Raw genomic sequence first — 27,991 nt, 5'->3', positions numbered from 1 at the left:
AATAAATAGAGAATAAATACCTGGGCGAGGTCGGCCTTGACTCAGTACCTCTGACCCAGGCAGGGGCCTGTATCCTGTGGTGGCCCCTTTCTCCCTCCTCTGAGTGCCCTGAGCCCCCACCCCCAGACTCCATAGCAATCTCAGTGTCCATGTCTATGCCACAGCACAGCTGACAACACTCAGCAAAGGTGTATGGTCCATGCCCCGGCAAGTAGGGCTTCCTCCCTCCCTGTGTTCTGCAGATCTTGACAGCTGTTGAGCAGGGAGATTTCCACGGAGTCTGGGGACTGTGTGGTCTTGGCCTGGCCCAGGCAACTGCCTAGGCCAGGATGGGCATGCACAGTCACGTGCCGTTGCTGACCAACATGGGTCTTAAGTTCTGGATAGAGTTGCCACGGAGGCAGGCTATATACAACCCACCAATAAATACTGTCTTTGCAGGGGTAGGGTATGTATAGAATATAGATATTTATATATATATATATATCTTTTTATATTAAAAGGGATGAGGGGCTAGGCTGGTCCTGTGGAGGCCTCCAGCAGCTGGCCTCATGTGTCCGGAGGGTGGTGACGACGGTTCCGGGGCTTTTTCTGGTCCTGGGGTTCAGGAGGCCTGAGTGCTCCTGGAGCCTCCCTCGGGCTGGGGGGCACATGGCGCCAGTAACCCTGGCAGTACTGATGGATGAGGCCCACTTCCGGCTGGGCTAGGAGCTGGGCCAGCTCCTGGTAAGGAGGTGTCGGGGGACCTGTGCCAGGAGGTGGAGGGATGCTCCCAGCCAGCAGGGGGAAGAGGGCCGCGTGCACGGCGTCCCGGCCCAGCACGTGCAGCTGCACCCGCGTGACGATGTGCTTGAAGTTGTTCTCAGTGGCCGTGCAGGAGTAGAGGCCGCGGTCAGCGAGCTGCAGGGCACGAAGCAACAGCCCGTGCTCTGTGCGCAGGAGGCGGTCCTCTGCGCGAATCTGCAGGGGCAGGGGGTGGGGCTCAGGGGCCGGGTTACCTCTCCGCGGCCCCAGCACACCCACGCGGTGTGTCCATCCACCGAGAGAAAAGCCCACGTAGTGTTGGCACACGAGAGGATTTGAACAGGGGATTTACAAATATTTCCACTTCAGGAGGGGTGATGACCCTGGTCGGGGGTGGGGTGGGGTGGGGGCGGTTCTGAACAACGAATGAGAAAATTTTGGAGCACACACAGAATTTTCATTTAATGAGAATACCCAGCTGCGGCACCCACAGAGCATGTCCATGCAAAGAGGGACCCCTGGAAGGCTTTTCCAGAGAATATCCAGAGACTTTCCATATCCTGGAGCTCACCCACGTGACGTCCCATACAAGGAGGCATACCCCGACAGAGTACAGAGAGGGAAAAAAAAATTCTTTTTTTTGAGACAGGGTTTCTCTGTGTAGCCCTGGCTGTCCTGGAACTCGCTCTGTAGACCAGGCTGGCCCCGAACTCAGACATCCACCTGCCCCTGCCCCCTGAGTGCTGGGGTGTGCGCCACTACGCCTGGCTTGGATATGGAATTTTTATGAAAGGAAGGGACAGCCTAACAGAAGCCTATCCCACTCAAATGATGTCGCTGTGAGGATGAGCTTAAGAGGGATTTCCCAGGACGAGGGCTGCCCCGGCCTGGCCATACTGTATTTCTCTCACGTGCACTCACCAGTGTAAAAAAGAACTCCCATATCCACATCCACAGGGCAGCATTCGGGGGGGACCCAGGAACTCACCTCACGGCGCCGGTCACTGGGATCTCTCTGGAACAGCCACTTCACGGTGGCCTGCGGGGAGCGAGGCTGGCACTCAAGGAAAGCCGCGCTGCCGGCCACTCCGTACTGCACAGACTCAATGGCGTTCTTGTTGGCTGTGGATCAAGAGGGCCCTGAGTGGAAGCAGCATTGCTCCTAGGTGGCTTGTTCAGTAGGGAGAGGCGGGCATCAAGGCGGCGCCCACACGTGAAAACAGGGAACTTCACTGGGTATCTATCCATTGAGGGGAGGACGCAGGACATCTTGATCCCAGACCTAAGGTGATGCTGCCACCCAGGGAACCGTCTGCAAGCCTGTGGACCACGGGGGCTGTTCAGGGCTCCAAAACACAAGAAGCACCCTCCAGGAGGCAGCGTGCGCACTCACCATTGGAATTGAACCCACGGCACTGCCTGATGGGGTTCCCGTGGCGGACATCTTGCCGGCGACTCCGCCTGGATGAGGAGAACGCCTGAACGAGAGCTCTTGGGAGGTTGGCTCCCAGGCTCCTGCACCCCCAGGACTCTAGAACAGTGCCTGTGCCCCCCGGGGCAATTATGCCTTAGCCATACCCCATCCTCACCCCCACCTCCAGACTCCCACGAGTCCGGCAGTCACTACCTCTTGGAGGATGCCGTGTAGCGGGAGCAGGCCTGGCCATCCCAGGCACAGTAGGGATCCCGGGCGAGGCAGCAGTCAGCACAGGCAGCTCCATACGCCTGGCAGCGGTGCAGGCTCAGGTGCGTGACGCCCACGGCTGAGGCTACATACAGTTGTTGCTGGGGGCAGGGCAGGGGCGTGTCAGTTCTCCTCTCACAGACAGCCCGTTCAGTGGGCCAGTTGGGCTGCACCCCTTCTCTTCCCTGCTTCGTGTTTCAGTCTCCTAGTCCTTATGCCAAGGGCATGACCCCCAGCGGGACACGGGCTCCAGCCTCACTCCCGGCCCACCCTGCCAAAGACTCACCCTCTTGGAAGAGATGGTCATAGTCTTAACGGGTGCTGGTTCCTAGAAGAAAGTGGAGGTCGGCATGGGATCCCGAGGACCCCTCCCAGCCCTGGCTGAGGTCTGACGTCAGAGGGTGGGACCGAAGAGGGTCAAGGGGGGGGTAGACGCCTACCTTGAAGACCTCCACCTCCTCAAGCAGGAGCTCCTCCACCTCCTGGTCGTCCTTCGGTAGCACGATGACCTTCTGCACTGTCCCGAGGTCTGGAAGGGGCCGGGCAGGGCCTCAGTGGGGCTGGGGCGCTGCCCACCAAAGCCCCATGTCCTCTGGGGCAGTGGGGCAGGGCTTCCATGCTGAGGGCCTCCCGTGGACAAAGGGGACAGTTGTGTGGGGGGGACTAGAACACGACAAAGGGGGTGGTGGCCAGGGTCTGCCCTTGCACCCACACTCTCATTTTGGGCTCTGCTAAGAAGAGAAAGTGGGCGACTGAGTCCGCTGCTGTGGCAACTGTGGCCAGTGTACGTGTGTGTGTGTGTGTGTGTACATGCGTGGGCATGCAGTAAGATCCTTGTATCCTAAGTTCTTTTGAAGCCATACCAGGGCTCCTAAGTGCCTGGTGTCCCTACTTTCCTGGGACCCACAAAACGGGGATAGAGATGGAGCCTTCCTATTCCTAGTCTTGGCTGTTCTAGCCAAGGAGAGCTGGTTCCCATAGATGAGTCTCTAGCAACCCCTAGCTGGGCAGGACCTGGCCCCAGGAGCAGTTCCTCCCATCCAGTGGGCCCGGGGTGGGAGGGTCTGAGAGCAGCAGTGGGTACCTGTGCCCAGGAAAAGCACCTCATAGCGCCCATCAGCTGCGTCCACCTGGTCCACGGCGACAGTGGTGAGGCGGTAGGGAGCGCCCGTGCGGACCACCAGGGGGCGCCGCTGCAGCGGGTATACGGCCTGGTACATGAGCGGATGGCTCCGCATAAAGTTGATCACTTCATCGGGGTAGTCCTTGGTCGATTTCATGGACGGTGTAAAGGTTCCGCCCGGGCACTGCAGGCAGATAACCAGTCAGCCCTAGGCTGCCCGGGCGGGGCACGCGGAGCATCAGCTCCGAAACCTCCATCCCGTCCCTACAGCACCCACTGCTTCTCTCTCCGAACCGTTTCCTGCTTTCTGCCCTCTACCTCCTGTCTGCTGCATGTGTCCTGCATGACTTTGTGCCAGCATTCGGCTGAGCTGCCTACTCCCTTCCCATGTCCTCATCCCCACCCAGCTGTCTCCTTCCTCCCTGGCTGTCCCTCTGGTTTCACTGCTCTTTCCTGTGCAGCTGGGCTGATGGCCTCAAGACCCTGGCACACACTGAGCACGCTCTCCCCTCCCCCCCCCATGCTGCCCCTTCTGCCTTGGGGTCAGCCTGTCACCCTTCCACCTCCAACTTCGCTCTGCAGAGAAGCCTTCCCAGGCTCCTTGGGAGGACAGCTTCACCACGCCGGCACTGACCCCTCAGAGTCTCACCTGCCACTGCATTAGGTCAGATGACTGAGCTCACAGCCTCCTGTGGCAGGCCCAGGCCAGATCCAGATAAAGTGACAAGGCAGAGAGTAAGCACAGCTTGGCCCTGCCCACTCCTCATCACCTTTCCTGTTGTTAGCTAGCCAAACTGACTGCAACCTACCTCCAGCTTTGCCTCAGAGATCCTTCCCGTTAACCTTCACCTCCCCCCAGACTGCCTAGAGTGCCCACCCTCGGGCAGCCCGCCACACCTGGCCCCTCATCTATCTATCTGGGAGGCTGCTTTCTTTACAGTCCGATGTGTGTTGTGTAGATAGCTTTCTTTCCTGTTGTTGTGTTTAGTTGGTTTTTTGTTGTTGTTGTTGTTTTGAGACAGGGTTTTTGTTTTTTTTTTTTCTCTACATAGCTATGGCTGTCCTAGAACTCATTAGACCAAACTGGCTTGAAGTCACAGAGATCCACCTGCCTCCGCCTCCCCAGTGCTGGGATTAAAGCAGTTTGGCACCATGCCTGGCTGTGAACAGTGTACGTGCATTGTGTTTCACTGCCCCTGTTGGTTAGGAGGTTCATTAGAGTGGAGGTGATGTCATCAGAGAGTCCGTGTGTGCCTCTCAAAACCAAAGGAGAGGGGCCGGAAAGATGGCTCAGCAAAGAGCACTGGCTGCTCTTCCAGAAGTCCGGGGCGCATTCCCAGCACCCTACATGGAGGCTCATAACTGCCTGTAATTCCAGGGGATCCAATGCCCTCTTCTGGACTCTACAGGAGGCAGGCCAAACCCCAAAACACACATCAAAAACAGAAGGAAACCACAAGACACGCCTTGAATCCCAGCACTTGAGAGGTAGAGGCAGGCAGATGTCTGTGAGTTTGTGCCTAGACTGGTCTACACAGTGAATTCCAGGCCAGCCAAGGATACAGTGAGACCTTGTCTCAAGAAAGAAAAAGAGAAGAAGGAGGAGGAGGAAGAGAAACACAGTGGGTACTTACCGTGCCAGGCCGAGGATAGGGCATCTTTCCTGAGAAGGGCATCCACTGATAGTTGGGACCCTCCTTGTGAGCAAAAGGTCCATTGAAGACCATGCGGATATCAGCCATGGAGTAGACACACACAGCAGAGCCTCGGAACACGGAGCTATGTGCAAGCAGGTTACAGCCATGGCTGGGACAGACCCTGGACCCACAGCCCTCCCCAGCCCATGTCCACCCCTCAGCTCACAGTCAGCCATAGCCCCCCAATCCAATCCTGCCGCTGCCCGCCATGACCCCAGCCTCACCCTGAGGAGGTAAAGACAGCATAAATGACCGGGTTCCTGACATCCTGGCTCTGCTGCACAAACACATCCTCTGGAAAAGGAGACGGAACCAGGGGACATTGCCTCAGGGAGGAGCCACCATGGACCCACCCACTCCTGCCCACAGGAAAGGGCACCCTGACCATTGATCCAACCTCCCCCCCCCCCCATATAGCCATTGGACCCTGCTTGCGTGCACTCACGGAGTTCATCGAAGTGGGTCTCGATACCGTCCTCTCCTGGCACGGAGCAGACGAGCCGCGCCTTCAGGAATGTGCTCCACTTGTTGACCAGGCAGCAGTGGCCGCCGTCATCATTCTGGGGGGGGGGGGGGGGCGCAGGTAGCCAGATGAGATCAGCTCAATTGCCCCAAGACCGGCTGGAGTAGGTCTGGGGGCGGGGCTTACAGACACTTACGAGGCAGATGCGCCCGATGCGGGCGTACACGGCGGGGTTCTGCGGGGCCTCTGCCGAGCGCTCGCGGAAGAAGAAGTACAGTTTATCATCGTTGCGCTCCGCGCTGTCAGGGATAAGCTCAGCGTGTATAAAGGAGGGGTCTGTGGGTAGAGAGGCGGGCAGGCGTCAGCAGCCCGAGCCCTGGCTAGACTCCTTTTTCCCCAACACAATCGCAAAGAGGAAACCAGCCCTTGGCCCAAACTAGCCACAGGCTCACACCGCCCCCCCGCCCCACCAAGGCATGCTTCTGTAAATTCTGTGCACATCCCGGCCACACCTCCCACAAAGGTCTTGTAGGCGACGCTCACCATTGAGCCACCGGGAGTTGTACTGATCTGTGCGCATAGCCGTCTGCTTTCCGAGAGTGCGGAAGATGGCCGCGTCCGTGCCCATAAAATCTATGTACACTCCTGCGTAGAGCTCCTCGTCTGTGGGAGTGTCGGTGGGTCAGCTCAGGGTACTGCTCAGACTCAGGGACCCCCCAGGCAGAGTCCGGGACCCCCTGCAGGCTGCCCCGGGGCACGGTATCTCTCAGTAATTGTTTAGGAGTGGTTCTGGCAGGACTGTCAGTGGCAATGGCACTGTGATCACCGCCTGTGGTCCTTCCATCCCAGCTTATCTCCTAACCTAAGGACACTTCACACAATGTCACCCTACAGGACATCTCCCCCACAATCACAACAGGCCTAAATAGCCTCAAAAGCACAGATTACAAAGTAGCAATGCAGAAAGACAGTTAGGAAGTAATACATTTTGAGCCTTTATTGTATTTTGTTGCCAATACTTCTGGCTTAATACAATGTATTTGGTTGTGAATTTTCAATAACAGCTGTGTTTAACAACTGGCTCACTAAATTCCTGAGAATTTAACTGCCCCGCTGACTCCAGGACATCACGTCTTCCCTATGAGCTTCTCCAGAATTAGCCTGACCTTCCCCCAGTTATATCCCCTGGTCTGGACTCTGTTATCAGGCTAAGACTTTCTCAGTCACCAAGGAGAAAACACCTGCACCCCACACGCCCCCACCCCTGGGGCCTAACCAGGCTTGCAGGTGGGAGAGCACCTGGAGCTGCTCCGTGAGACGCACTGGGGGATGAACAGTCAAAAGCAGGCAGGGTGCCAGGCCAGGGGCAAGCTCCCCAACCTGTAGGCAGGTGCAGCAGCTGCTCTTGAGCCTCAAGACACTTTCTCAAGTGTCTCCTTAGACACCTGCCTCGTCTAGAAACATGTCCTACCCAGCTGGTCGGGGTGCTCTGTGGCGCTTCTTTGTGAACCCCTTCCAGTCTCCCTGACGTAGGAAGGGGCTATGGGGGCCCTCCCCTCCCACCACTCTCAGTATGAACCCAGCTCATCTACCTTCTAGGTAACTTAGGGCTCTGGGGCTTCTAGGCTTCACAAAGACCACGTTTGGTATCTCAGGGGAAGACCTGGCCCCTTCGTGCTCCATCCAAAAGGGCTGGATGGAGGACCGTAGCACCTACTCTGCTTCTCAGCGCACACCAGGGTCTGTACTGTCCTCCAACCCCCCTCTAGGCTATCTCCCCACTGGGAGCGGACACGACATGGTCAGAGTGTCTGACCTGCAGTACTGGTAACTCCCTCATTCTAGTGGCATAGGACCAGGAAGGAGTGGGGGCACTCACTGATAAGGGCCGAGGCTGTGTCCAGCTTGGGGTCGTATGGACATTTGCCCTTCCCTGACTCGAGTCTCTCAGGCTCCAGGTAGAAGATGTAATCCTGCAGGGTAGAAAGGGGCTCAGCATATCCAGGCCAGTCCCACAGACAGGAGTAAGGTCCATAAGGTCCCTAGGTCAAGAATGAGACCCAAGGGCCACCCTGAGTCCACCCCCTATGTCCCTTCCCCAGGTCCTTGGATTTGAATTCCATCCAGCCAGGTCTCCTGAGGCAAGCCCACAGTGTTTCCAAGAGAGTTACTCTTCGATCTTATGCCTCAGGCAAGGCTTAAGAATCAAATCTCAGAAGTTCAGGTCTTGGGGACCACAGGGTGGGCTCACAGGGGCTAAAGTCCCTCCATGCCAACTAGCTCAGGAAGATGGCAACAAGGCCCCCTTGGACTACAGAGGCCTAATACTTTGAGCCATAGCTGCTTATGATGGGCCAGGGAGGGGCTGCAGACCTGGGTAGGGCAGGGGACAGAGTTCAAGGGCCTGGGGTCCTGTTCTAAGATCAGGTCCAACCAGGGATCTCCAAGGTTACATCTCCAGAATTTCTCCACAGAGTGGACCTCAGGATGGAGAGATACCACATCTCCCCAGAGAGCCAATTTTTTGTGGGGGTGGGGGTGGGGGAGTGGGAGGTATCCAGCTGAGACCACATGGAATTCCCAAAGATAGCCATCCTCCATCCCCACACCACCCATTTCACCCTGAAAGATGCTGTCAAGTCTCTGGGACCAGGTTGAGCTGACAGGCTCATCTGGTGAGAAAGGCAGGGAGAAGGAGGGAAAGGGGAGAGGAGGCGTGCAGGGGAGGTGGCAGCGGGCGGCAGGATGGTGACGGGAAGGCACATACAGCTCTGCTTTCGGTTGCACTCTGCTCACATAAGTTCCTGTACACACAGGGGCTGCACACAGATCGGCAGACAACGCAGGCAGCACACCAGCACACAAAACCCACCGCTCACCCTAAATGCGCACGCACAGAACCTAGACAGCTTTAGAGTTTCAGCATTCCCCATCAGACACACAGACAGACAGACAGACAGACAGACACACACACACACACACACAGGCATGCGCGCGCGAACACATATTCTCACGCAGCCTCACACGCTGTCATTCACCGGCAGCCTCTGCCCCCCTGCCCGCCCCTGCCCAGCCCCAGCTTGCCTTATCCAGCCCAGACCCCCAGTCTTGACTAACTCAAAGGAGAGGCCCCATAGGTGAGTGTGCAGGACACCTGATATCTACATACATGACCCACGGGAGACATGAGAACTGACACGTAGGAGTCATGTGCCAGACCCACTGTGGATGGTAAGACGTGCCCAAGCATAGGTTGGCATGTGCTCATGTGTGTCTCCACACACAGTCTCAGGGCTGAGGCATGGCTGACCCCAGGACCCCTGTCTTCCCCACCTGGTGGCTTCAGGATTTCTTGCCTGCAGGGGTCCCACTGAGGCTGACAAGAGTCCAGCTGGAGCTGCTTTCAGAACCTGAGGGCACTGCAGGGAAGGGTGGGAAGGGGGTTGGGGGCATGAGGGAATAGGGAGATACTGGGGAGGCCGGCCTTGGGGCCAGGCCCAGGGTAAATTGAGCTCAGAGGTCATTTAGCTTGGCAAAAGACTAGAAGGATGAGGCCCACCTGGCGTGGGGCTGTGGGCGTCGGGCGGTTGGCACCATCTGTGGCCCTGCTGCCTCGGCCTCTGACCACCTGCATCTGAGTCCATGACGGGGCCTGAGAAGATGAGGAACAGAGGTTAGAGATGGGGGTGAGAGGGGCTGGGGGAGCGGGCTTGGGCTGCCAACCTCTCATACCACACAGGCGAGGAACACGCATGAACACATGGGCCCCCAGAGAACGTATATGCAGGTGTACACACACATACACACAGGCTTGGCACGCGCCTGCAACACGCATGTGTCCCGTATGTCCAGTCACTCTCACGCATGCCCTACGAGGTCACATCAACTCACATACATGCCCACATGGAAATGGAGAAGGGCAGAAGCAGGCAGGGTGGAGCAGAGCTGGGGAAAGGGCAGCTTCCCGAAACCTCTGGACCCGGGGGAGGAAGGCAGCTCTCTCCCAGGCCACAGAGTAGAAGCTGACCCGGGCTTCCAGCCTTCTGGAATACCCAAGACCCCACCAGACCCTCTGACTTGGCAGCTCCACAGACATAGCCAAGAGAATGGTTGCCCCGTGCAGGGCAGATGCTTACTATGGGCCAGGCACAGTGAGCTGGAGAGCGCTAACTCACTGCCTCTTCCTCACACCGACCTGTTAGGAGGGAACTGTCAGCCCCATTTCCAGGTGAGGAAACCGAGGCTCAGAGAGCTGAACAACTTACTCACCCAAGGTCACGGGGCTTGGAAGTGGTAAGAATGGGGCTCAGGCCCATCCTCCCTTCAGGACCCTGGAATGCAGCCACCAGAGGGGGCAGCACAGAGCCAGGGCCGGAAGGAGCTTACCTGTGCACGGCGGCCACGGTTCACATAGGTGCACATGGGGTTGTAGGCACCAGTCCCGCACACATAGAGGTGCGTTCGGTTCCAGGGCTGGATGAGCCTGACGAAGTTTCCACACTCGCCCTGCGGTCAGATAGGAAGCTGTGTGGATGCCCAGATACGTGCCCATTTCCATGCCCTCACTGAGGCCACACTGCCTCACCCTCTGGGGACCCCGTTAACACTCACGTTGCCATCCTTGCCTGACAGTATGCACTCCTCAATGCGCTGTGGGGAGGCTGCCCAGTGGATCTGCCAAAGATGGAGGTTAGAGGATGCAGCCTGCCGGCCAGGTCCCAGACCCTGGGCTCCGCGCCCTTCACCCTGCCTTGCCCCTCTTCCAGGCCAGCCCTTACAATGAGGGGCTCTCGGTTGATGTCGTGCAGGTCCAGGGACAGCACGTAGTCCTTGCTGCCCACGTACATGCGGTCATGGTCTTCGTCCTTGAGCAGGATTCTGTAGTCTGTAGTATTGAGCAGGAAGTTGAAGAAGTGGGCGGTACCCGTGGCCTTAAGTTCTGTGGATGAAAGACAGGACGCCAGTTAGGTCCTCCAAGAGGCACACACCCTCTGACAGAGAGACACTGAGGCTACAGCTGTCCTGAACTTCCCCTTCGTCTCCAGGGCCTACTAAGCTCCCTCTCCAGTTGCTGACAGCAGAGGAGAAAGTAGGACGTGTGGGCAGGCCAGAGAAGGGACCACACCCGAAGCTAAACCCTTGATTCACAGGCAGCCCAAGCTAATCCCAATGAAAGGGCCATGGATGCAAGCCAGGGTGTTTGATGGCATCAAAGAGTCTGCTCAGGTTGGGGTAGATGCTTCCACTCAGGGTGGGACCGACTCCCCATGGGGGCCTGCCTGAAAGGGTTAATGAACAGGTGGGAGTGGTGGTGGGCAGGACATGCTCCAGACGTTGGCATGGAGCCTGGATGGTCTGCCCTGACCCTAGCTGACCACCGGGCAGGAGACACAGCTGGTTCACTGCAAGGTTCCTCACCTGGCCTGAAACAGGGTAGCCAGACACCGAAAAGCCTGAAGGAGCCATAATACCCTACAGAACACGGGTCAGCCAGACCCCACAAGGATGCACCCTACCCTGAAGTAGCCAGGAGGGGTCACTGTGGGAAAAGAGGCTCCTCCCGCAATGCTATAGGAGCCCCATGGCGGAAGCTGAGGGCAGAGTTAACTGGGGCCTTCTATTTCCTCTTGGCCTGTTTGCAGCAGCCTTGACTCCCATCCTCAGGACACTAAGGAAAAGTCTTTCCTGGGATGAACAACAGGTAGCCCAGCCAACGACACACACAGGACTCCTGGAAGCTTGTGAACCTGTCTCTCATGGAGCTGAAGGGTCCATCTGACAAGTCTGTCCCCTGCCCAACCCCAGCTATTTCTAGCTCAGGAGAGAGAAAATGATTGAGGGTTGGTGAATAGCCAACAGCACAGGGGGCTTTGGCGGCAACACACAGAAGAACACAGACGTGTGCGCACACATGTAGCAGGTATGCAAATGTGTCCTGGGCCATATATACCCATTCCCTGTTCCCACGGCTGGCACAGGTGGGGCAATGGTGGGAGTACCAGGCACCTGGAGAGAGAACAGCTGAGATCTTAAGCTCTGGACACAGCCTGAAGGTGGCACCAGCAGGTGGCTGTCCCTGATTGACCTGGTTCTGATTCCAACTGGTGTGTAGGGTCCCTAGGATGAGCTAGAGGCACTTTGTCCGAGAGCAGCGGGCTGGTCTGTCTGGGCACAGAGAGGGATGGGATGGCGTGGGCTACAGCAGCAGGAGATCTGACTGCTGACCTACAGCCCGGGTCTGGTCAGGACCTTATTGTTTAGAGCTGCCTTGCCCTGCTCAGACCTGATTATCTAACAACAAGGGAATATAGGTGATGACCTTGGCCAGCGACTGGAACACGGGGACACAGGGACGCCGAAAGATCAAAGGGCCGATCCCTGCCTGGCTGTGGCCTCGCCCGCCTGTCCGGCGGCGCCTCTGAAGTCCTGGGCAGGGCAGCTTGGGCACCTGTCCTGCACCTGTTGCTGGGTCACTCGGAGTCTCCTGCCTGGCCACCCAGTCATAGTGACAACAGGAAAGTAAACATTCCCCCACCCCCAGGGCTGGGAAGTGGCCAGAGAGGAAGTGGGGCTGCCAGTGGAGCCCCCCCAAGGCTGAGACAGCCTGCCAGGGGTTATTTATACCCTGGCTGGGGGCATGGCCTTGGCTGTGCCCTTATTCATCCTGCTACGCTGGGGGGCACTTCAGGGGCACTGGAAGAGAGGAGGGAGGGCAGAAGATCAAGTGGACACCTTCTAATGTAGCACCTAGGTCAGCAAGGGGAGATTCAGAGAGCTAGCCCCCAGGCACCCAAGCAGCCATAATCTCAAAGCCTTGTGCTGACATAGCCCTACCCACTCTTGGCCCCATAATCTAGACCCCGCCCCATGCTGTGCCATGACCGCCAGGATCTAAGATCCAAGTCCAAACCGGCAATCTGCTCCCAGGGCCCCAGCTCCCTGTGAGAAAGACGAGAGAGACATCATTGAGCAGATAAGAAAAGAAAGTTCTAGAAAGGGGACAGGAGACTCTCCTTGACCCGATACACACTGCCTCTGTATCTCTGTCCTGAGGTGGAGGGCGCTCTCAGTCAGGTACCTACTGTCCTCAGAGCTTTGTGCTTACATCCAGTTGACAAGTGAGGACATGGCTGAACAATGGGAAGCCCATGGAAGCCAGTCCTGGTGATAGAAAGTGCCTGCCAGGAGATGGAGAGCCGGAAGGTGACTCGTCCTCGTTCATCAAGGCATCATTCAGAACCCTAGGGACTCCTCTCAATGGCCTCGGGATATGGCGTCAACGGCTCTGGTATTATAGGGCACTCTGATGTCACAGGACATGATGCTTTAGTCACTGTGGAAATGGTGAGGAGGAGGTGAACCCCCAGGAGGCAATGCAGTCTGGAGAAGAAGTGGGACGGAAGGTCAGGAATCCTTGGCTATGGCTCCATTTCCACTGTGGGCCGCATTAACCCCCCCGTTGAAGCAACCCTGGCTCTCTGAACCTCATTTTCTAGTCCAGAGCATTTCGAGGGCCTTCTGAATCTGAAATTCAAGGTGGCCCTGGAGGAGCCTGAGAGCGGTCACTCCTCTGGCCTCCCCAATATGTCCTTCAGGGGCATCTATCTTGAGGGGGACCAGAGAACAGGCTGGTGCTCCCAGATCTCTTCCTGAGGAAGCAGGCTTCCTTCCAGATGTCACCATCACCTGAAGGACAGCCACTTACATCCCTGCTACCCCATTTCCTAGCGCTGGCGAGATGGCAGCGAAGGCCAAAGGGACGGAAGGGGCTTCCTGTTGACTCAGCCCAACCTCTGGATTGCCAGCATGTCCTCCCAGCCCCTGTCCACAGAAGCACAGCAAACTCAATTCATCAGAGCCAGCCTACATAAGCGAATAGCAGAGCTGGGTAGTTCTTCAGGGTCTAGAGTGCTAACTCAGAGCCACAGTCTAGCCATGCTAACTCACAGCTGGAGTGCTGATGCCACTCATGCTAGGTGTCCCGGAAAAATGCGGATAAGAAGCCGCCATGACTGTCCCACGTCCTTAGCTGCAGACAGGAAGACAGAGGTGCTCAAGACTATAAAGCAGAATTAGCATCCTGACCTACCCTAACCTGTGTACGGCAGGGCAAAGGATATGGGGGCTTTCAACCCCCTCCTCCCGAGAAGCCTGGTTCAGAGCTGGAAGAAAAGCTGAAGCAGATATCCATAGCTGACACCTGCAGTAATTGGCAGATCCTACTGTACTTTTAAAGCAGTGGCTCTCAACCTGTGTGTTGTGACCCCCTTCAGGGGCCGAATGGCCTTTTCACAGGGGTCTCTAAGACCATCTGCGTATCAGATATTATATTCACATTATGATTCACAACCATAGCAAAATTATAGTTGTGAAATAGCAACAAAATAATTTTATGGTTGGGGGCACCACACACCATGAGCAGCTTTACCAAAGGGTCACAGCATTAGGAAGGTTGAGAAGCCCTGCCTTAAAGGGACTTGGGTCAAAAGGTTCCAGGGGCCCGAGGTGGCATTAACACATGTGGCACCGATTCAGACCCAGCCTGGTCATGTCTCCGCACCAGTGTCAGTAGGTGACAACAGGGCTTGAGCCTGGGTGCGTTTTGAGCTTGTCAGGGGAGGGTGGGGGCCTGGGTGCTGCTTCCTGGGAAGAGCCCCACCCCCCTGCTCTCACCCAAGCTGGGCACAGGTTGGGTGGAGTGGCATCCGGGAAGGATTTTCCCGTCATGGGAAGGAAGAGCCTTTTCTGGCATCAGACACCTCATTTCCGCAGCAGTTCCCAGCTTCCAGACCTCTCCCGTGGCTGTTAGACATAGTGGCCTGGCCCAGAATGGCCTGGCCCAGCTCCAGGGGCAGGAACAACCCCTGCCTTCTGGGCTTGATCCTGGGGTCTCTGCTTCCTCATCTCTGGGAAGCAATGGTTGATGCCTTACTTTAAAGGAGTTGGTGGGTGTGTCCACAGCCCTCACCAAAGACCCCAAGTGGGCGGCCTCCACCCCCTGCTGCCTGTCTCTAGGACACCAGACCTGCTACCAGTGAGGCAGGGGCTTCTGCAAAAGGAGGACTCTTGGAGCAGAGGTGGGTGCCCCGCCCCCTTGGTTACAGCTCCACAAAGCACTGGGCTCTGACTGACAGTTGTGACCTCCCCCAAAAGGGCTTCGGATGAGGGAGTGATAGACAGGTCACTGTAGCCTAGCTCTGACCTCTGACCTCCTGTGGGCTAGTGGCAGCCCTAATCCCTGAGCTGAAGAGAAATGGGATTGGGTATGAAGGGGCTGCTAGTCTAGATCTTTGTTAGCACATCATCCACCAAGGAGACAGGCCTCCTGACCCGAGGACGCAAACTGAGACAGATAAATGTGTGTGTGTGCTATAGACATGCAATACATTATAACATATTTTATGTTAATTTATATTTGCATATTAACAGTGACACGGGTGGTGGAGCCCAGGCAATCCCCACCCAACACTCCCATGGGCTCTAGGGAAGGGTCGCCCTGCGCATCTTTCATTCCTCCAAAGCTATGAGGGGCCCCAGAGGAAGGCCCAGGGGCTGGCCTGGCCCCCTGGCTTCCAGCCTAATCCTCTTTTAATGAGCGGCCAGCCGGAAGGCCTCAGCCCCTGGCCACAGCCTGCAACCCTGGGAGCCCCAGCCAGGCTGAGCTGGGGGCAGGGCATCCCAGAAGCCTTAGTATGTCCCGCTCCCTAGCTCAGCACACTTACCCAAAAGCCAAGACTTCACCCACTGGCCAGGTCAAGGCAAGGCCCATCAGGAGCAGTGGCACCTGCTGTTGCCCCCATGGGCCCTCCGTGGGCCCTTAGGATACAAGCAAGCCCTGGGGCTGGGCAGGGGATGAATCTGCTGGTCCCCTTTCCCAAAGAAACCCTAGAAGTCGTAGCAGGATTCTGCCTTGGCGACAAACTGCTCATCCTGGGGGTGGTAAACCATCCTAAGCCACTCTCTGTCCTCACCCCTTTCCTGACCAGGCACTGAGACTGCGAGCCAGGAGCCTTCCTAGGATCCTCAGGCACCGCCCCCCCATCGGGCAGGTGAGCCAGGTCGGTGCCAACAAAACCAATTACAGCCGCTCTCACCCAATTAGCAACTAATTATGGCCTCATAGTCCGTTCAACATAATTAACATGTAAATGACTCGGCGTGTTTATATTCAATAACCACTCTGATTGAATTTAATTTAAATGTCTGAACTGGGAACCCAGTTACCGTATTTCACCACCTACAGCTGCCACTTCCAGGAAACTTACTCCAGGGGAGGGGAGGGGATGAGCATTACTGCTCTAGGTCCATAAACCCTTTGCAATTCTATCCCAGAGGAGCAGGGAGGTAGAAAGGTAGGAAGAGCCCCCAGTGGGACCCTCCAGATGGGAAATCCTCTAGAACAAGGGGCCACTTCTTAAGGGCTACTGTAAACATCCCAGCTGTTCAGTAAACACCAGGCGTGAGTAAGAGCCACCCAGATGGACCTCCAATCTTCCTTCCCATTTCAGGGGCCGGCGGCCGGGGGTGGGAGGAGGCTGGGGCCAGCAGGCCCAGGCGTGCTGTTCCCACGGCCGTTCTGCCCCACTGGCCACCTGCTCCGCCCAGGAGAGGGCAGACAAGGGACTAAGAGCCAGTTCATCCTGAAGCCAGGAAGGGCCAGAGGGAAGGAGCAGCAAGGTCATGACATGCCACTCAAGCACACACAAGCCCAGAACCAGAAGGTCCACACCTTGTACTAAGGATGTCCAGTCACTCCTGACCCTCTGTCCCTAGGCTCTCCGGCCTAGATAGCCCTGCACCTCTGTCTATCCCATGGCCCCATGTTATCGGATGATTCTAGTCTGGCTGTTGGGAGAAGGCCAGGGGGTCCCATGAGGACCCTTACCATGCACAGGTGCCATATGAAAACACACATGAGCGTTCACCAGGCAGGCAGAAGCCAGTGCCCTGACTCAGTTTGAGGGTGCAGCATAGTTCAGAGCCATCCTTGTGGGGTTGGGGTAGGTGACCAGGGTAAGGTCACTGGGGCCAGGCAATCACAGCTTTCAAGAATGTGCCTCAAGACATGTGAAAGGAGTAACAAAAGGGCCTCGTCTGAGAGGACACTGCTGATCCATTTCTCAGGTACAAAAAGTGAACCAGCCTTCAGAGGTCTCCAGTTCCAAAGGCCCGGGGGACTCACCCCTCCTCCCACATTCCAGACCTGGCCCGGAAACCCCTCACTCCTTCCTCCACCAACACCTCCTCCTCCTCCACCCCCATGACTGCAAAAGACAACAAACTCTCCATGGCTCATTGACTGCTATAAATCACCTAGACAGACAGGCCAGGATGGGGACGACAGGCTGGTGGGTGTCAAGACCCTCCCCCTGCCCTAGGCCCAGCCATCATCTCTGCTGTCCTCCTCAGATTCCCATAGTCCTTGCAGCCCCTTCCCATCACCCTTACAGGAGGCCCAGCCTCAGCCCCTACCCCTTTACATTCTAGGGACAGAGACTGAGAACAGAAGACAAAGATGCACAGGGTCAGCCTTGGAAGTTGCAGTCGTGCTGGGTCAGGAAAGGGTTAAAATCACAGCAGCTCTAGAGTTGCAGCCCCCCTAGAGTGCCACCCACCTAGTCTCTGATGCTTCACAATCCCACAAATACCCCAAATTCTAGCTTCCCGTTGTATAGGATTCCTAGGATTCAGTCCATAGAGCGAACAGCACCACGTCCCAAGTGGGAAGAAATGAGGCTCTTGGTTAGCTATGGAGATTTCAGAGCAAAGGTTGGGTCAGAGTAGAAGTCATACAAGGTGGACTTTAGGATGGGGGGGCAGGAGGAGAGGGTGGGAATAGAAGGCAGCTCCCAGAGCTAAGGTCTCCAGACTCCCAGCTCTCCTGATCCCTGGAGAGGCTTGATGCTGTGTTTGTCCCTGCTGGGTAGAGCCAGTCCTAGACAGCCGGTGCTGACAAGCAAATCAGTGAAATACCCCAGCGGGCCTAGTTGAGCCCACCCCCAGACAGGTCCGCTGGATCCCAGACCAGCAGCCACTGCCCAGGCTCTGTTCTTTGCTATGTCGGGACCATAGGTCAGGGTCTGGAGCCCAGGAAGCCTCTACTCTCTCCCTGGAGCTTGAGCAGCCTGGGTGGGAGCTACAGGCCTGCCAAGCTCAGGCACCCACGTGAGTCGGGCTTCAGCTTCAGGCTGTAGCCTTCTGGCATCCAAGTCTCTGGCAAAGGCCCTCTTGCTATTTCTAAGAAAAATGCAGCAGGAATCCTCTCTGCTTCTCCAAGGGCTCCCTTGAGGCAAGGCTCAGATTCCCAGGATAGCACTGCGCCAGGCCAACAAACCTCCTCTGTACCAGGGAGCAACCTGGGGCTGGCCACACTAAGACAAGCTGCAAAAGCCAGAGCAGCATCCATGGGGGAGGGGGAGTTACTGCAGATGCACAGGTGCTCAAGCCAGGCTCTGGGAGCCTGTCTCGGTGGGAGGCCGGAGCTTCAGGACACCTACTTCCCTGTGGCCTGTCTCTGCCACTGAAGTTTTCCCACCGCCTATACTTAGGACTCTGCCACAAGGGAACAGCTAAAGGCGCCTTACACCTCAGGGCGCCGGGTGGTATGAACACGCCTCTGCCCCTGCCTTCTACCCACCCATGGTAGGAATTCCCTCCCTCTTGACCCCTCTACCCCAGCAGGTCCTTTTCAGGCGCCATCTCCCCAACCAAAGGTCAGAATTCGGGAAAGGTGAGGAGACCTTGGGGCAGACCCCCACCGCCCACATCAACCGTTGGCTGACCGTCGGCCTGTCAGCCATCATCCTGGTCACTGAGATTTTCTTCTCTGCTGGGGACAGTGATAGTATCCACATAATTAATCCTCTCGGCACCACAATGAAGTCAGAACTATTCCCGGCCCTGTTCCCCAGAAGGCAGCGTGGGGACGGAGGTAAGCACGCTGTTCAAGGTCTACTGATGACCATGATGCAAGCGAGGCAGCTCTCGGGAGGCTCCTGCCAGGCTGGACCTGGCAGCGCAGGCCTATAATCCCAGCCACCCCAGAGGCTGATGCAGGAGGAACTCAAATCCGAGGCCTTCCAGGCCTGCTGTTTTCAGGGCGCCACCACCACATTACAAGGAGGAAGCCAGGAGTCAGGGAGCCTAAGGCATTTCATGGAATTCACACAGCCACCAGGGCTAGGACAGGGGTTTGAACACATCTGTCGGATACTCTCTAACTGAAGGAGGCAAGGGGGGTTGGGGGGGAGGCAGAAGTCAGGGCCTCAAAGTCACCTTCTGAGCTATCACCTCTGGAAAGGGAAGGGGTGAGGGGTGCATACACACACAGGTTAGGCCTCCAAGAGCCTTCTTTGGGTTTGCTGCCTCCCAAGCCACAGGGTAAAAGATGACTTAAGGGGCCCGGGTGAGATTTGTATCTTGGCGGTTTCTCTTTAAATTCTTTACGATTACGAAGCCGCGAGGGCTGCCAGGGAACATGATTTACTCCTCGAGCATGCACCAGCTCCCCACTCAGTGCCAAGGGAAGCTGGAGCCAGCAGGGTGGGGTGGGCGACATGCCAGAGCCTGAGACAAGGCCTGGGCTTCGGAAAGCCCAGCCGGCGTGCCCCATCCAGGGCTTGGGAAGGGTCTGGGTTAAAGGCCAAGGCTCCGCCGGCCTGACTGCCTCAGGTTGGCCTCGTGCAGTCACAGGGAACCAGCCTCCATTTCCTCCAAGGCCAACTGTCATCCTGGCCCATCCTGGAATGCCCACCCCTCCCCAGTTTAAGAGCTCCAAACCCGCTGTAGCTGTCAAAGCCACCTGACCACGGCCTAGCTCCCTGATGCCGCCGCTGGCCTCAGCTCTTGGGCAGCTTCCTCCTCCTCACTTCTTTGCAATTAGAAGCTCCTCATAGAGTTTGGGGACGGGGGGGGGGGAAGGGGGGAGCCCCAGACACTCCAGCTCTGCAGACCCACCCTTACCACCCACCCCCAGTTAAGCATGAGCCAAGGCTCTGTCAAGGCTTGCTTCAAGCCCTTACACCTCAACCCATATTCACCACCCCAGGCGAAGTAAATGACTTGTGACTACTCCCAACCTCTTGTCATTTCCAACAAGACACAGCAACCTGGTCGACTGACGCCACATGCAAATGACGGGAGTGGACAGGTGAAGGCAGCAATCAGCACACCTCCCTCAGCCCCTCACCTGCAGGGCTCTTCCCACTGGGGAGCCAGGTGCACCTGGGGTCAGAGTTGGCCCAGAGCCACAGAGATCCTAATTCTAGGGCTCTGGCTGGCTCTCACCTCAGCCAAGGGGTCCCCTTCCATTTCTGCCATTTGCTTCTTGGCTGATCTCTCTTCACGCAGTGGCTATTTCCTCCATCTCAACTACTCCTGCACCTCAGTTTCCCTAACAGCCCAGCCACTTCACATCACAAGAGCCCCTTCTCCCACCAAACATTTCTCAGCCCCAAATCCTGGCCAAAGCCAGCCCAGACAGCACTGGCATGTTGGGGGGGGCGCCTTCCTGGGGAAAAGTAAACATTCCCTACACTGAACAAAGGGCCTGGCAGGGCCTGGCACCTCCCTGCTGCTGTGAGGGAGGTGCTGTCCAGGACTTAGGGTGGCCCAGGGCAGGGGAAGGAAAAGCTTTTCCACCCGAACTTAGCTTGTGACTCTGGGCAAAGGGGACTCCAGGCCCATCACAGGAAAGGGGAAGGGCCTACTGTCTAGGATCCCCAGCAGACATCCAGACGCCGGAGGAGAAGGCCCACCTGGCGCCCCCTGGAAGTTGGTCCTACTCAGCTCCCTGTTTGCGCCTGTAGCTCTCTGTGCTGCTCCTGGAAGCCCAGGAGATGAACCACGGAAACCAATCGGTCTGAATGAACTCGGGGCCCCTTTGCTCTCATGCCCTCCTGGCTCTAGCTAGATCTGGGGTGCCTGGGCGGATGGGTGGGCTGCAAGCTGGAAGCTGGTCCAATTCCTGCCTTTGTGCTTTTATCTTCCCTGGGCGGTGTGGCCCCTCACACCAGCACCTCTGTCTAGGACAGCCTAGCTAAACCCAGCAGGAAGTGGCACCTTCTGCTATAACAACCCAAGGCACGTTAAGACAGGCTTTTTCACCCAAACTTGGCTTCCAGCTGTTGTATCATCTGAGTATGAAGGAGAAACGGAGTCACGGAGCCCACGGTACCAGCAATGCTTGAGAGCAGCTCTACGAACCCCTTGTGTACCCGGGGAAAAAGACCCCCCCTCCTCTCCAGCCCTAAGCTAGCTGTGAGACCCCAGTCTCTGAGTCCGTCTCCACTCTCATCCAACAAACATTTTTCCTCACTTCCCCACTTCTTGTGGGCCTGAGCAGCTTGCAGGGGAGAGAGATTCCACAGGGCCTGGCTTCCACGGCGGGGCCACCTGATAAAGAGTTTTTCAGCCAGTCTCCCCATGCGCACTTCACCTTGTCGACCGCAGAGAGCCCGGGACTCAGCAACGTGCAGCAGCGCACAGTAGGTGCTCAAGTACCTGCCAAACTGAGCTTACACGGAAGCACACTGTGATATAAGGTCAGGTGAGACACGGGGAGGTCACTGTGGCTGATGAACCTGCCTGGGCTGAGGTACTATGTCCCAGGATGGGGCGGCCCCAAGTATCCTCCAGCCCTACCTCAGGCCAGCACGGGCACAGCAAACAACACCGTAGGCTGGCTGCCAGGAAGCTGGGCTTTTAGTCACTGTGGGTGTCGGCTTCAGGGCTAATTGAGAGGGAATCGACCCAACTCGATGTGGGCGCCAGCAAGCCCAGGACACCAGGGTTCTATTTCTGGCCTTGTCTCTGCCTCCTGCCTGACCTTGGTCCTGCCCTTGCTTGAGCCTCAGTTTCTCTCTCTGGAAAACAGGAACAAAGCCTTTGCCCCCAGGGGTTTAGAAGGAGTACACAGAAGACCACCTATGTCTTCTTTCTGGCATGAAGAGTAACAAAATTACCCAAAGTGGTAGACACAGGGTCCTGAGGTGTGGAGGTCAAGGGCCCTCCCTTCTCTCGTTGGGGGAAGGGACACTCCAATGGCCCTAGGCAGGGAGGTGAGAGGGGGAACAGGCCCCTGGAAGATTTATTAATCTGCTCTGGGGTACTCCACCAGGGAAAGGTGCAAATATCAGCCAAATAAATATCTCACCTTCCCAAGCCTGGGTGGGAAAGGAGGCCCTTTAGGAAACAGAACTGATTAACTCTTGTCTGCCCATCTGGCCTGGGAAAGTTAACCAGCTCATTCCCCACTCCTCCAATCAAGCTGGATGAGGCCTGGGCCGCTGCTGGGGGCCCATGGTGAGGAGATAGGGGCTAGGCTTCAGCTTCAGCCAAGCCTAAAGAAGGAAGAAGGGTCAGCCCAGCCTCTCACCCAATATGGCTGCTGGGAAATCTGGCCAGCCTGGGTTGAACTGGCCCCACCCAGGGCAGGAGGCTGGCCAGTGTTGCTTCTAGCCAGAGGATGGCCAAGACAGAACTGGGCAGTAACTCTAGGTCCCCAACCCCAGCACAGCCACTGTCCCTCACCCCAGGACTATGGTGAACTACACACACACACACACACACACACACACTGTCCCATGAGGAAGTATCTAGCAAATAAGCCACACGTCCTGGATTCTCACTGTGCGTTCACCTGCCAGGTGGGCTAGGTGCAAAGATGTTAGAATTCTCTGCAGACTCCAGCCCTCCATTAAGAGGCGCTAAAGCCTTTCACAATGGTAAAGATCCTCCCTAAGCCCATCAAGTGTTCTATTCCCCACAATCCTCTGCACAACACAGCCAACAGTGCCCTTCCCTGGGGATCCTGGAAGACCCACTGCCTCGAGCTCACAGGAACACTCGCCCAGGCACCCACACACCCAGCAGAACTGTCCCTGCCCCTCCAGCTGGCCGAGTCTACCTCTTTGTCTGACCCTCGACCGTAGGAGCTGCCTGGGGCACAGACAGGCTCGACATCAGCAAATCTCCCTAGTTATCACCCAGGGCTCCAAGAGCCAGTGCCCAGCTCAGGACTCTTTCCCAAAATGCCTTATTCCCTTGGTTTCCAGTCTTTCCCAGCGAGTCTTGCGTTCTCTCTTCTGGCTTGCCTAGGAAAACCCAAGTGACTACCCGTTATCTTTGTGCCCTGCTCTCTCCTGTACAGGAAAACCAGCACTCTAAGATGGTTTGAGGGAGGAGCAAAGAGTCTCTTACCTTTGAATGACAGTCGGACTCTAGGTGTGGCTGGAAGCTGGTCCTGGATGTGGGTAGCTGGCCAGGCCCTGGTGAGCAGGGAAGCCCAGAGGATGAGACCAGCGACAAGCATTGTGGGAGGGGCCTAGGGCCCAGGAAGCAGGCTCCAGTTCTCTGGACACCTGGAACGAGAACAAGATTAGAATGTATGAGCCATTTCCCTTGTTTTACTTTTTTCTTTCTTTCTTTTTGAGACAGGGTTTCCTCATTTTAGAACCCTCTGGCCTTGACCTTACGGTGATCCTCCTCACCTCCTAAGCGCTGGGATTACAAGAGTGCAGCACCCTGCCTACTTTCCCTTGTCCAGCCTCAGTTTCCCTTCCTGAACAAAGAGTGTTGGAGTCTCATCCTCACAAGCCTCAACTCAGGACAAACCTCGCACTTCCTTCTGTCTACCTCTGTCTGGGGCGTGTCACCAGCAAGCCTGAAGGCTGAGTGCTGGATCGGATGGGGGTACCCCTGACTGGTCCCTCAGCTCCATGCTGGAGCACACACAGACAATGGGAACCCTCTGTGGTTCACAGTAGGTTTCCGCACTGTGCCCAGAATCTACAGTGATCCGTCTCTCCCATCTCTAGGTCTGCTTGAGCCAATGCTCTCCTCCCAGAGCAGGAAAGTCTGGGCCTAATATTGGAATGGAAGGGAATTATGGGAGAATGGGGAACAAGGAGACACACAGATAGCCCAAAGCAAGAGAGTCAAAAGGGAAAGACTCACATTTACTAAAAAGCAGGAAGCACCCAGGTTAGACAGGCAGAAGGACTTCCTCCATGAAAAAGTACCATCTCAGGGGTCAGAAAGGATACTCGAATGGCCAGTGGACCTGTGATAGGATGTACACCAGCTGCATTGCTCCCTTCAAAGTCACCCACATCCCTGGCAGGTCCAAATTTTAATACTGTGTTTTTTAAATATTGTCTCCCCAGGCAGGCTGGCTGTTGGGTAAACGCAGCCCAGCACCAGTTGTTGGAACATATTGTTCCCTCCTGATACAAATCTGCGCCAACTCCCACCCCCCACCCAGAAGCGCCGGGGGTGGGGGCATTAAGAGTAACAACCTCACCCCCCAGGTCTGCCCTGCCTATCCCCTTTTCCCGTGGGGAGCAACATGACAGACCCTTCTCCAGGACGCCGAGGCTATGTGTACATTAGCATGTGACTCATTACTCCCCCAGCCAGGGCTGTGTGGGGCTGAGAGGAGGCCTAGGCTCCACTGTGGACTCTTAAGACTCCAGTGCCCTCCTCAGACACAGCCCCCAGCCCTGCCTCTGCTGCCAAGGAAAACCACTCCGTGGTTCCTCAGACAGGAAGTGCAGCTTCAGGCGGCTCCTCCAGCGGTGCTCTCCGAGCGCCTGGCACACCTCTCATTCCTCCAAGATCTCCCCATCCCAGATGCTCTCTCCCGGGGAGGCTGGCTGGCTGGGGGAGGGGAGACTCCGACCCAGCCCCTCCCCCATCTGCTGGGGGCACAAAGGCAGGCTCTGGCAGGGAGGCAGGAGGGGTGAAGGGCTATGCAGCCTCCCTCACCCTAAGGGTGCACCAGGAGGCCCCCAGGAACAGTCCTGCACACACACACCTCCACACCTGCAAGCCCACGCACGTCTTCACAAGCATGAGTTTGCTCAAGAACTTGACCTGCTAGTGGGGTGCGGCTCAAGGAAGCGAGGAGGGCAAGATGCAGTCTGAGTCCCTGAGGGCCTTTGATCAGGGGGCTCATGTCAACAACCCCCTCGGTGACCTCATTTTTCCAGTAGCCATCTTCACAGTGACAAGGCCAGGGTCACCAAAGCTAGTGTTGGACTCACTCAAGGCGTCCAGGAAAGTAGGGGACCTTTCCATGGGGCTCCTACAGGGACCTCCCACAATTTTCTGGCTCTTGAAGGAGTAAATGGGGGGTGATGGGAGTCTGCTGGGGCCTCAAAACCAAATCCAGGGTTCCTCTTTGGGAGCCTAGGAGTGGTGACAGAGGAAAGAGAAGGATGAAGAGGAAAAGAAGGACGGAGAGGGAGAGGGAAGGGGAGGGGGAGGGGGCGTCTACAGTCCTTTCCCTTCAGCTAGCTCCTGGATAACTTCCATTCAGCCCTAGCCCCTCAAAGCCCCCAAGTCAGAAAAAGCTCAAGTAGGTGGACAGGGGCCACCGCCACCTGGGAGCCCACCAGGAGAAAAACCCAAAAGGAGAAGAAGAAAGCTGGCGGGAGGGAACAAGAGAGGGAGGCAGCAGGCGGGAGGAGGAGAGAGGGAGGAGAGAGGGAGGGACGGAGGAGAGACGCCTGAACAAAGAAACGAGGAGCTGGGGCTGGCAAGGGGTGCAGGGAAGGGGCGGACAGAGGAAGGGGTCCAGAGGCACCTGGGGGAGGGACAGGGGGCCAGGTGGTCAAATTGTCCAGCCTGATCCAGACCTCCCAAGCTCACAGTGTGTGTGCGCGCGCGTGTGTATGTGTGGGTGTATGTGTGTGTCGGGGGAGCCTGTCTTAGCAAAGGGAGGTTGGCTCCTCTAGCTGAGAACTGCCTCGATTGAAGGAAGGCAAAGGCAAGAACAGGGCTGCGGGGGAACACGGAGGAAATAACTAACAGCACCCCACCAGCTTCTCAGCTAACCCCACCACCACCACCACAAGACTCCTTCCTGGATCCTCAGCCTCCCCCTCCCCCAACACCTCATGGACCAGGAAGCAGACCTGCTTGGACCGAAACCCCCTTTTGTGGCCAGGATTTCCCAGTCAAGGTCACCTGGGCCAGGCTCCCTACCTACCCCCACCCCCAAGGTATGCGGAGTAGCGGGGGCTGAGGCTGGGCTTCTGGCCTCTCCAACCCCCACCTTCCTACTTCCGGGCCTGGCTCCTTTGGAACTAACGGGGGAGCGGAGAGGGTAGATATCCCTGCATCCTTGCCTGGCCCAGACAACATAGTCCCACCGGGTCTAGGCACACCCCCTGGGCAGCTGGAGGAGCCCCGGCTCCATCCCCTGGACCGTTTTCTCGTATCTGTAAGTAGGGTAGCGGGTACTGTAGAAACAGAGTGAATTAGGGGTTGTAGGAGTCCTCCTACCTGGCCCAGCTCCACGGTGGACACAGGGAAGGCTTCAGTCTGTCCTCTGCCCAGATGTTAATGGACTGGTGGCAAAATGCACCAATTTCAAGAACGAGGAGTTCTTGGCCCAGCTGGGACCTCAGCCTTAGTTCCAAGGGACTCTTCATCTCGACACTTCACTTGCCTCACCTGCTCTAGGTACCCCGCGCCCACTTATCCGTTAGGGCCCGTGGTTCAAACTGGGGCTGCAGGCTCTTCCAACTTAGAAAACATCTCACTTACACCCCTGAACCCAAGCAGGACCAAGCTGCAGCTGGGGGCAAGGAGGACGGCAAACGGCTGGAGGAAAAGCCCTTCGGAGACAGATCCTCTTGCCCTGCTGTTCCGGGAGACCCCTCTACACAGGGGCTTCCAATTTAGACTTTCCCCTGAGGCTGACTTGGTCTTCAGACTAGGGACACTGAGGCAGGGAACACGCACCGATTGGAAAAGAGTGCTGCCGCAAGCGTCAGCAGAGGACTAAAACCAGAAGGATCCGAACTCCCACTCCGCGAGGCTGAGGGTGCCCACCCAAAACCTGGCTGGCGGGGTGGAAAAAGTTAATTCTTCACACCCCGGTGACCCCGCAGGCCACATCACCCAGTCACACATCTTTACACTGTCCGGGAGACTGAAGGGTCCCGGCCGCGGGGACAGGTATGAAGCACATCCCAGTCCTGTCGTCTGGTGCCCACGGGCAGTGTGTCACGGTTCGCCAGACCTCACGCACTTCTAAAGAGTTGGAGTGCCGCGGGTTCCAATGGGGTCGGGGGGTCGCGCTCCCTCCGTACTCACCTCGTCCACGGCGGCAGGGCCTGGGCGCCCGGGAGGCAGTGTCCGCCGCAGCAACGGAGAGGTTCGCGTCGGGCCGGTCCGCTCGAGCGGCCCCCCGGGGACACGGCCCTGTCCGCGCCCTCCTGCCTCGGAGCCTGGGCCGGGATCCGCACCGCGGCCGCGGCTTCCCTGGTTCCACTGGCTTAGTGCACGTCAGCAGCCGAGGCCCCGGGCCCCAGCCCGGGCCATGGAAAGGCTCAGGGGCGCTCGGGGCCGCCTCCCCCGGGGCGGGCTGCGGGCGCCCCCTGGCCTGCGCGCCGAGGGCGCATTCCCCGGTGCGGGGCACGGGCGGCGGCGCGCGCTAGGCTACGGAGCGCTGCTCTGGGCTCGGCCGGATGGCGCTGCGCTCGTCTGGCTGCCTGACGAGGGCCCGGAGACCTCGCGGGGCTGCACCGGTCCTCGAGGCGTGCCCTGGCTCTCCGCTGCGCTCGGGGCTCCCTGGACCGCTGCGGTTTGTTCCCTAGCTGATCGGGTCTCGAGGCCGCTGGCGGGACGGGACGCTCGGAGCCGCGCGCGAAGCGCAGGCAATTGGCCGCCCGTGGGCGACATTTGCATAGCACGGCCCCGCCCCGCCGGGCCCGCCCGGCCCCACCCCCGGGGCGGGACCCTCCCGGCCGCCGCCCCGCCCCCGCTCCACCTGTCCGCGGGTTGGGTTCGGGGTTCCCAGGCGGTGGGCGACCCGCGCCAGGGGAGGCTGCTCTGCGCCCTGCATCCCCGCCCTGGCATCGCGGGCGGCGCCCCCGCCCCGCCCTGGCTTTGTCTCTCCGTGGATACACCGCGCACATCGCGCCTGGTGTTTACCCGGGCACTCAACTCCCTGGTGAGAAGGGCTGGAGCGCAGGGGAGCAACCCAGCCTGCACTCACCTGCGCGCCCCCGTCTGCGTCCCCACTTCCCACTTGCCGTCAGCCGGGGCCCGCGGCGAAGGACCTGGGACGGCCTAGGCCTCTCAGCAGGTGGCGGTGCAGCCCTTGGGACGGTTGGCACTTCTGGACCTTCCGACAGATGGCTGCCTCCAGAGGAGGTCAAGTCGGTGCAGCTCGCCACTAGCTTTGTTCAGCTCCCCAAATACTCCCAAGTGATCACCTCAACCACCAGTAAGTCTTATTTCAAGCCAGCGGCTCCCACAGACTTTCCCTT

General features: G+C 57.6%; 1 protein-coding gene across 3 annotated transcripts; it reads right to left on the bottom strand.

Moving 5' to 3' along the window:
- Sema3f (semaphorin 3F) lies at positions 1–27,382 on the bottom strand. 3 transcript variants are annotated; one of them, XM_021662336.2, is made up of 20 exons: positions 26,814–27,382; positions 23,667–23,772; positions 22,911–23,071; positions 10,490–10,650; positions 10,323–10,385; positions 10,098–10,217; positions 9,271–9,363; positions 7,591–7,684; positions 6,255–6,374; positions 5,908–6,047; positions 5,694–5,808; positions 5,473–5,542; positions 5,186–5,330; positions 3,513–3,735; positions 2,869–2,957; positions 2,715–2,756; positions 2,372–2,529; positions 2,138–2,205; positions 1,733–1,866; positions 1–960 (listed from the first exon to the last, which is right to left on the bottom strand). In XM_021662336.2, exons 3-20 carry the CDS (start codon positions 23,020–23,022, stop codon positions 550–552), a joined length of 2,358 nt encoding a protein of 785 aa, XP_021518011.1. In that variant the 5' UTR covers positions 23,023–23,071; positions 23,667–23,772; positions 26,814–27,382; the 3' UTR covers positions 1–549. The 3 variants fall into 3 exon arrangements, with proteins under 3 accessions (XP_021518011.1, XP_021518001.1, XP_021518020.1); XM_021662326.2 differs by lacking the exon at positions 23,667–23,772; XM_021662345.2 differs by lacking the exons at positions 9,271–9,363; positions 23,667–23,772 and having other exon boundaries at positions 26,814–27,381.
- Positions 27,383–27,991: the final 609 nt, after the last annotated feature.

Source organism: Meriones unguiculatus, chromosome 6, assembly GCF_030254825.1.
Source record: "Meriones unguiculatus strain TT.TT164.6M chromosome 6, Bangor_MerUng_6.1, whole genome shotgun sequence".
Taxonomy (NCBI): Eukaryota; Metazoa; Chordata; class Mammalia; order Rodentia; family Muridae; genus Meriones; species Meriones unguiculatus.
The sequence above is the reverse complement of the archived record's forward strand: the minus strand, read 5'-3'. Positions and strand labels throughout refer to the sequence as shown.

Coding starts and splice junctions, on each gene's coding strand:
- Sema3f (XM_021662336.2), bottom strand. CDS start 23,022: ATGCTTGTCGCTGGTCTCATCCTCTGGGCTTCCCTGCTCACCAGGGCC. Junction 5,809..5,907: donor GCATCGGGCGCATCTGCCTC/GTAAGTGTCTGT, acceptor CCCCCCCCCCAG/AATGATGACGGCGGCCACTG. Junction 5,331..5,472: donor GCTGTCTTTACCTCCTCAGG/GTGAGGCTGGGG, acceptor GCTTGCACATAG/CTCCGTGTTCCGAGGCTCTG.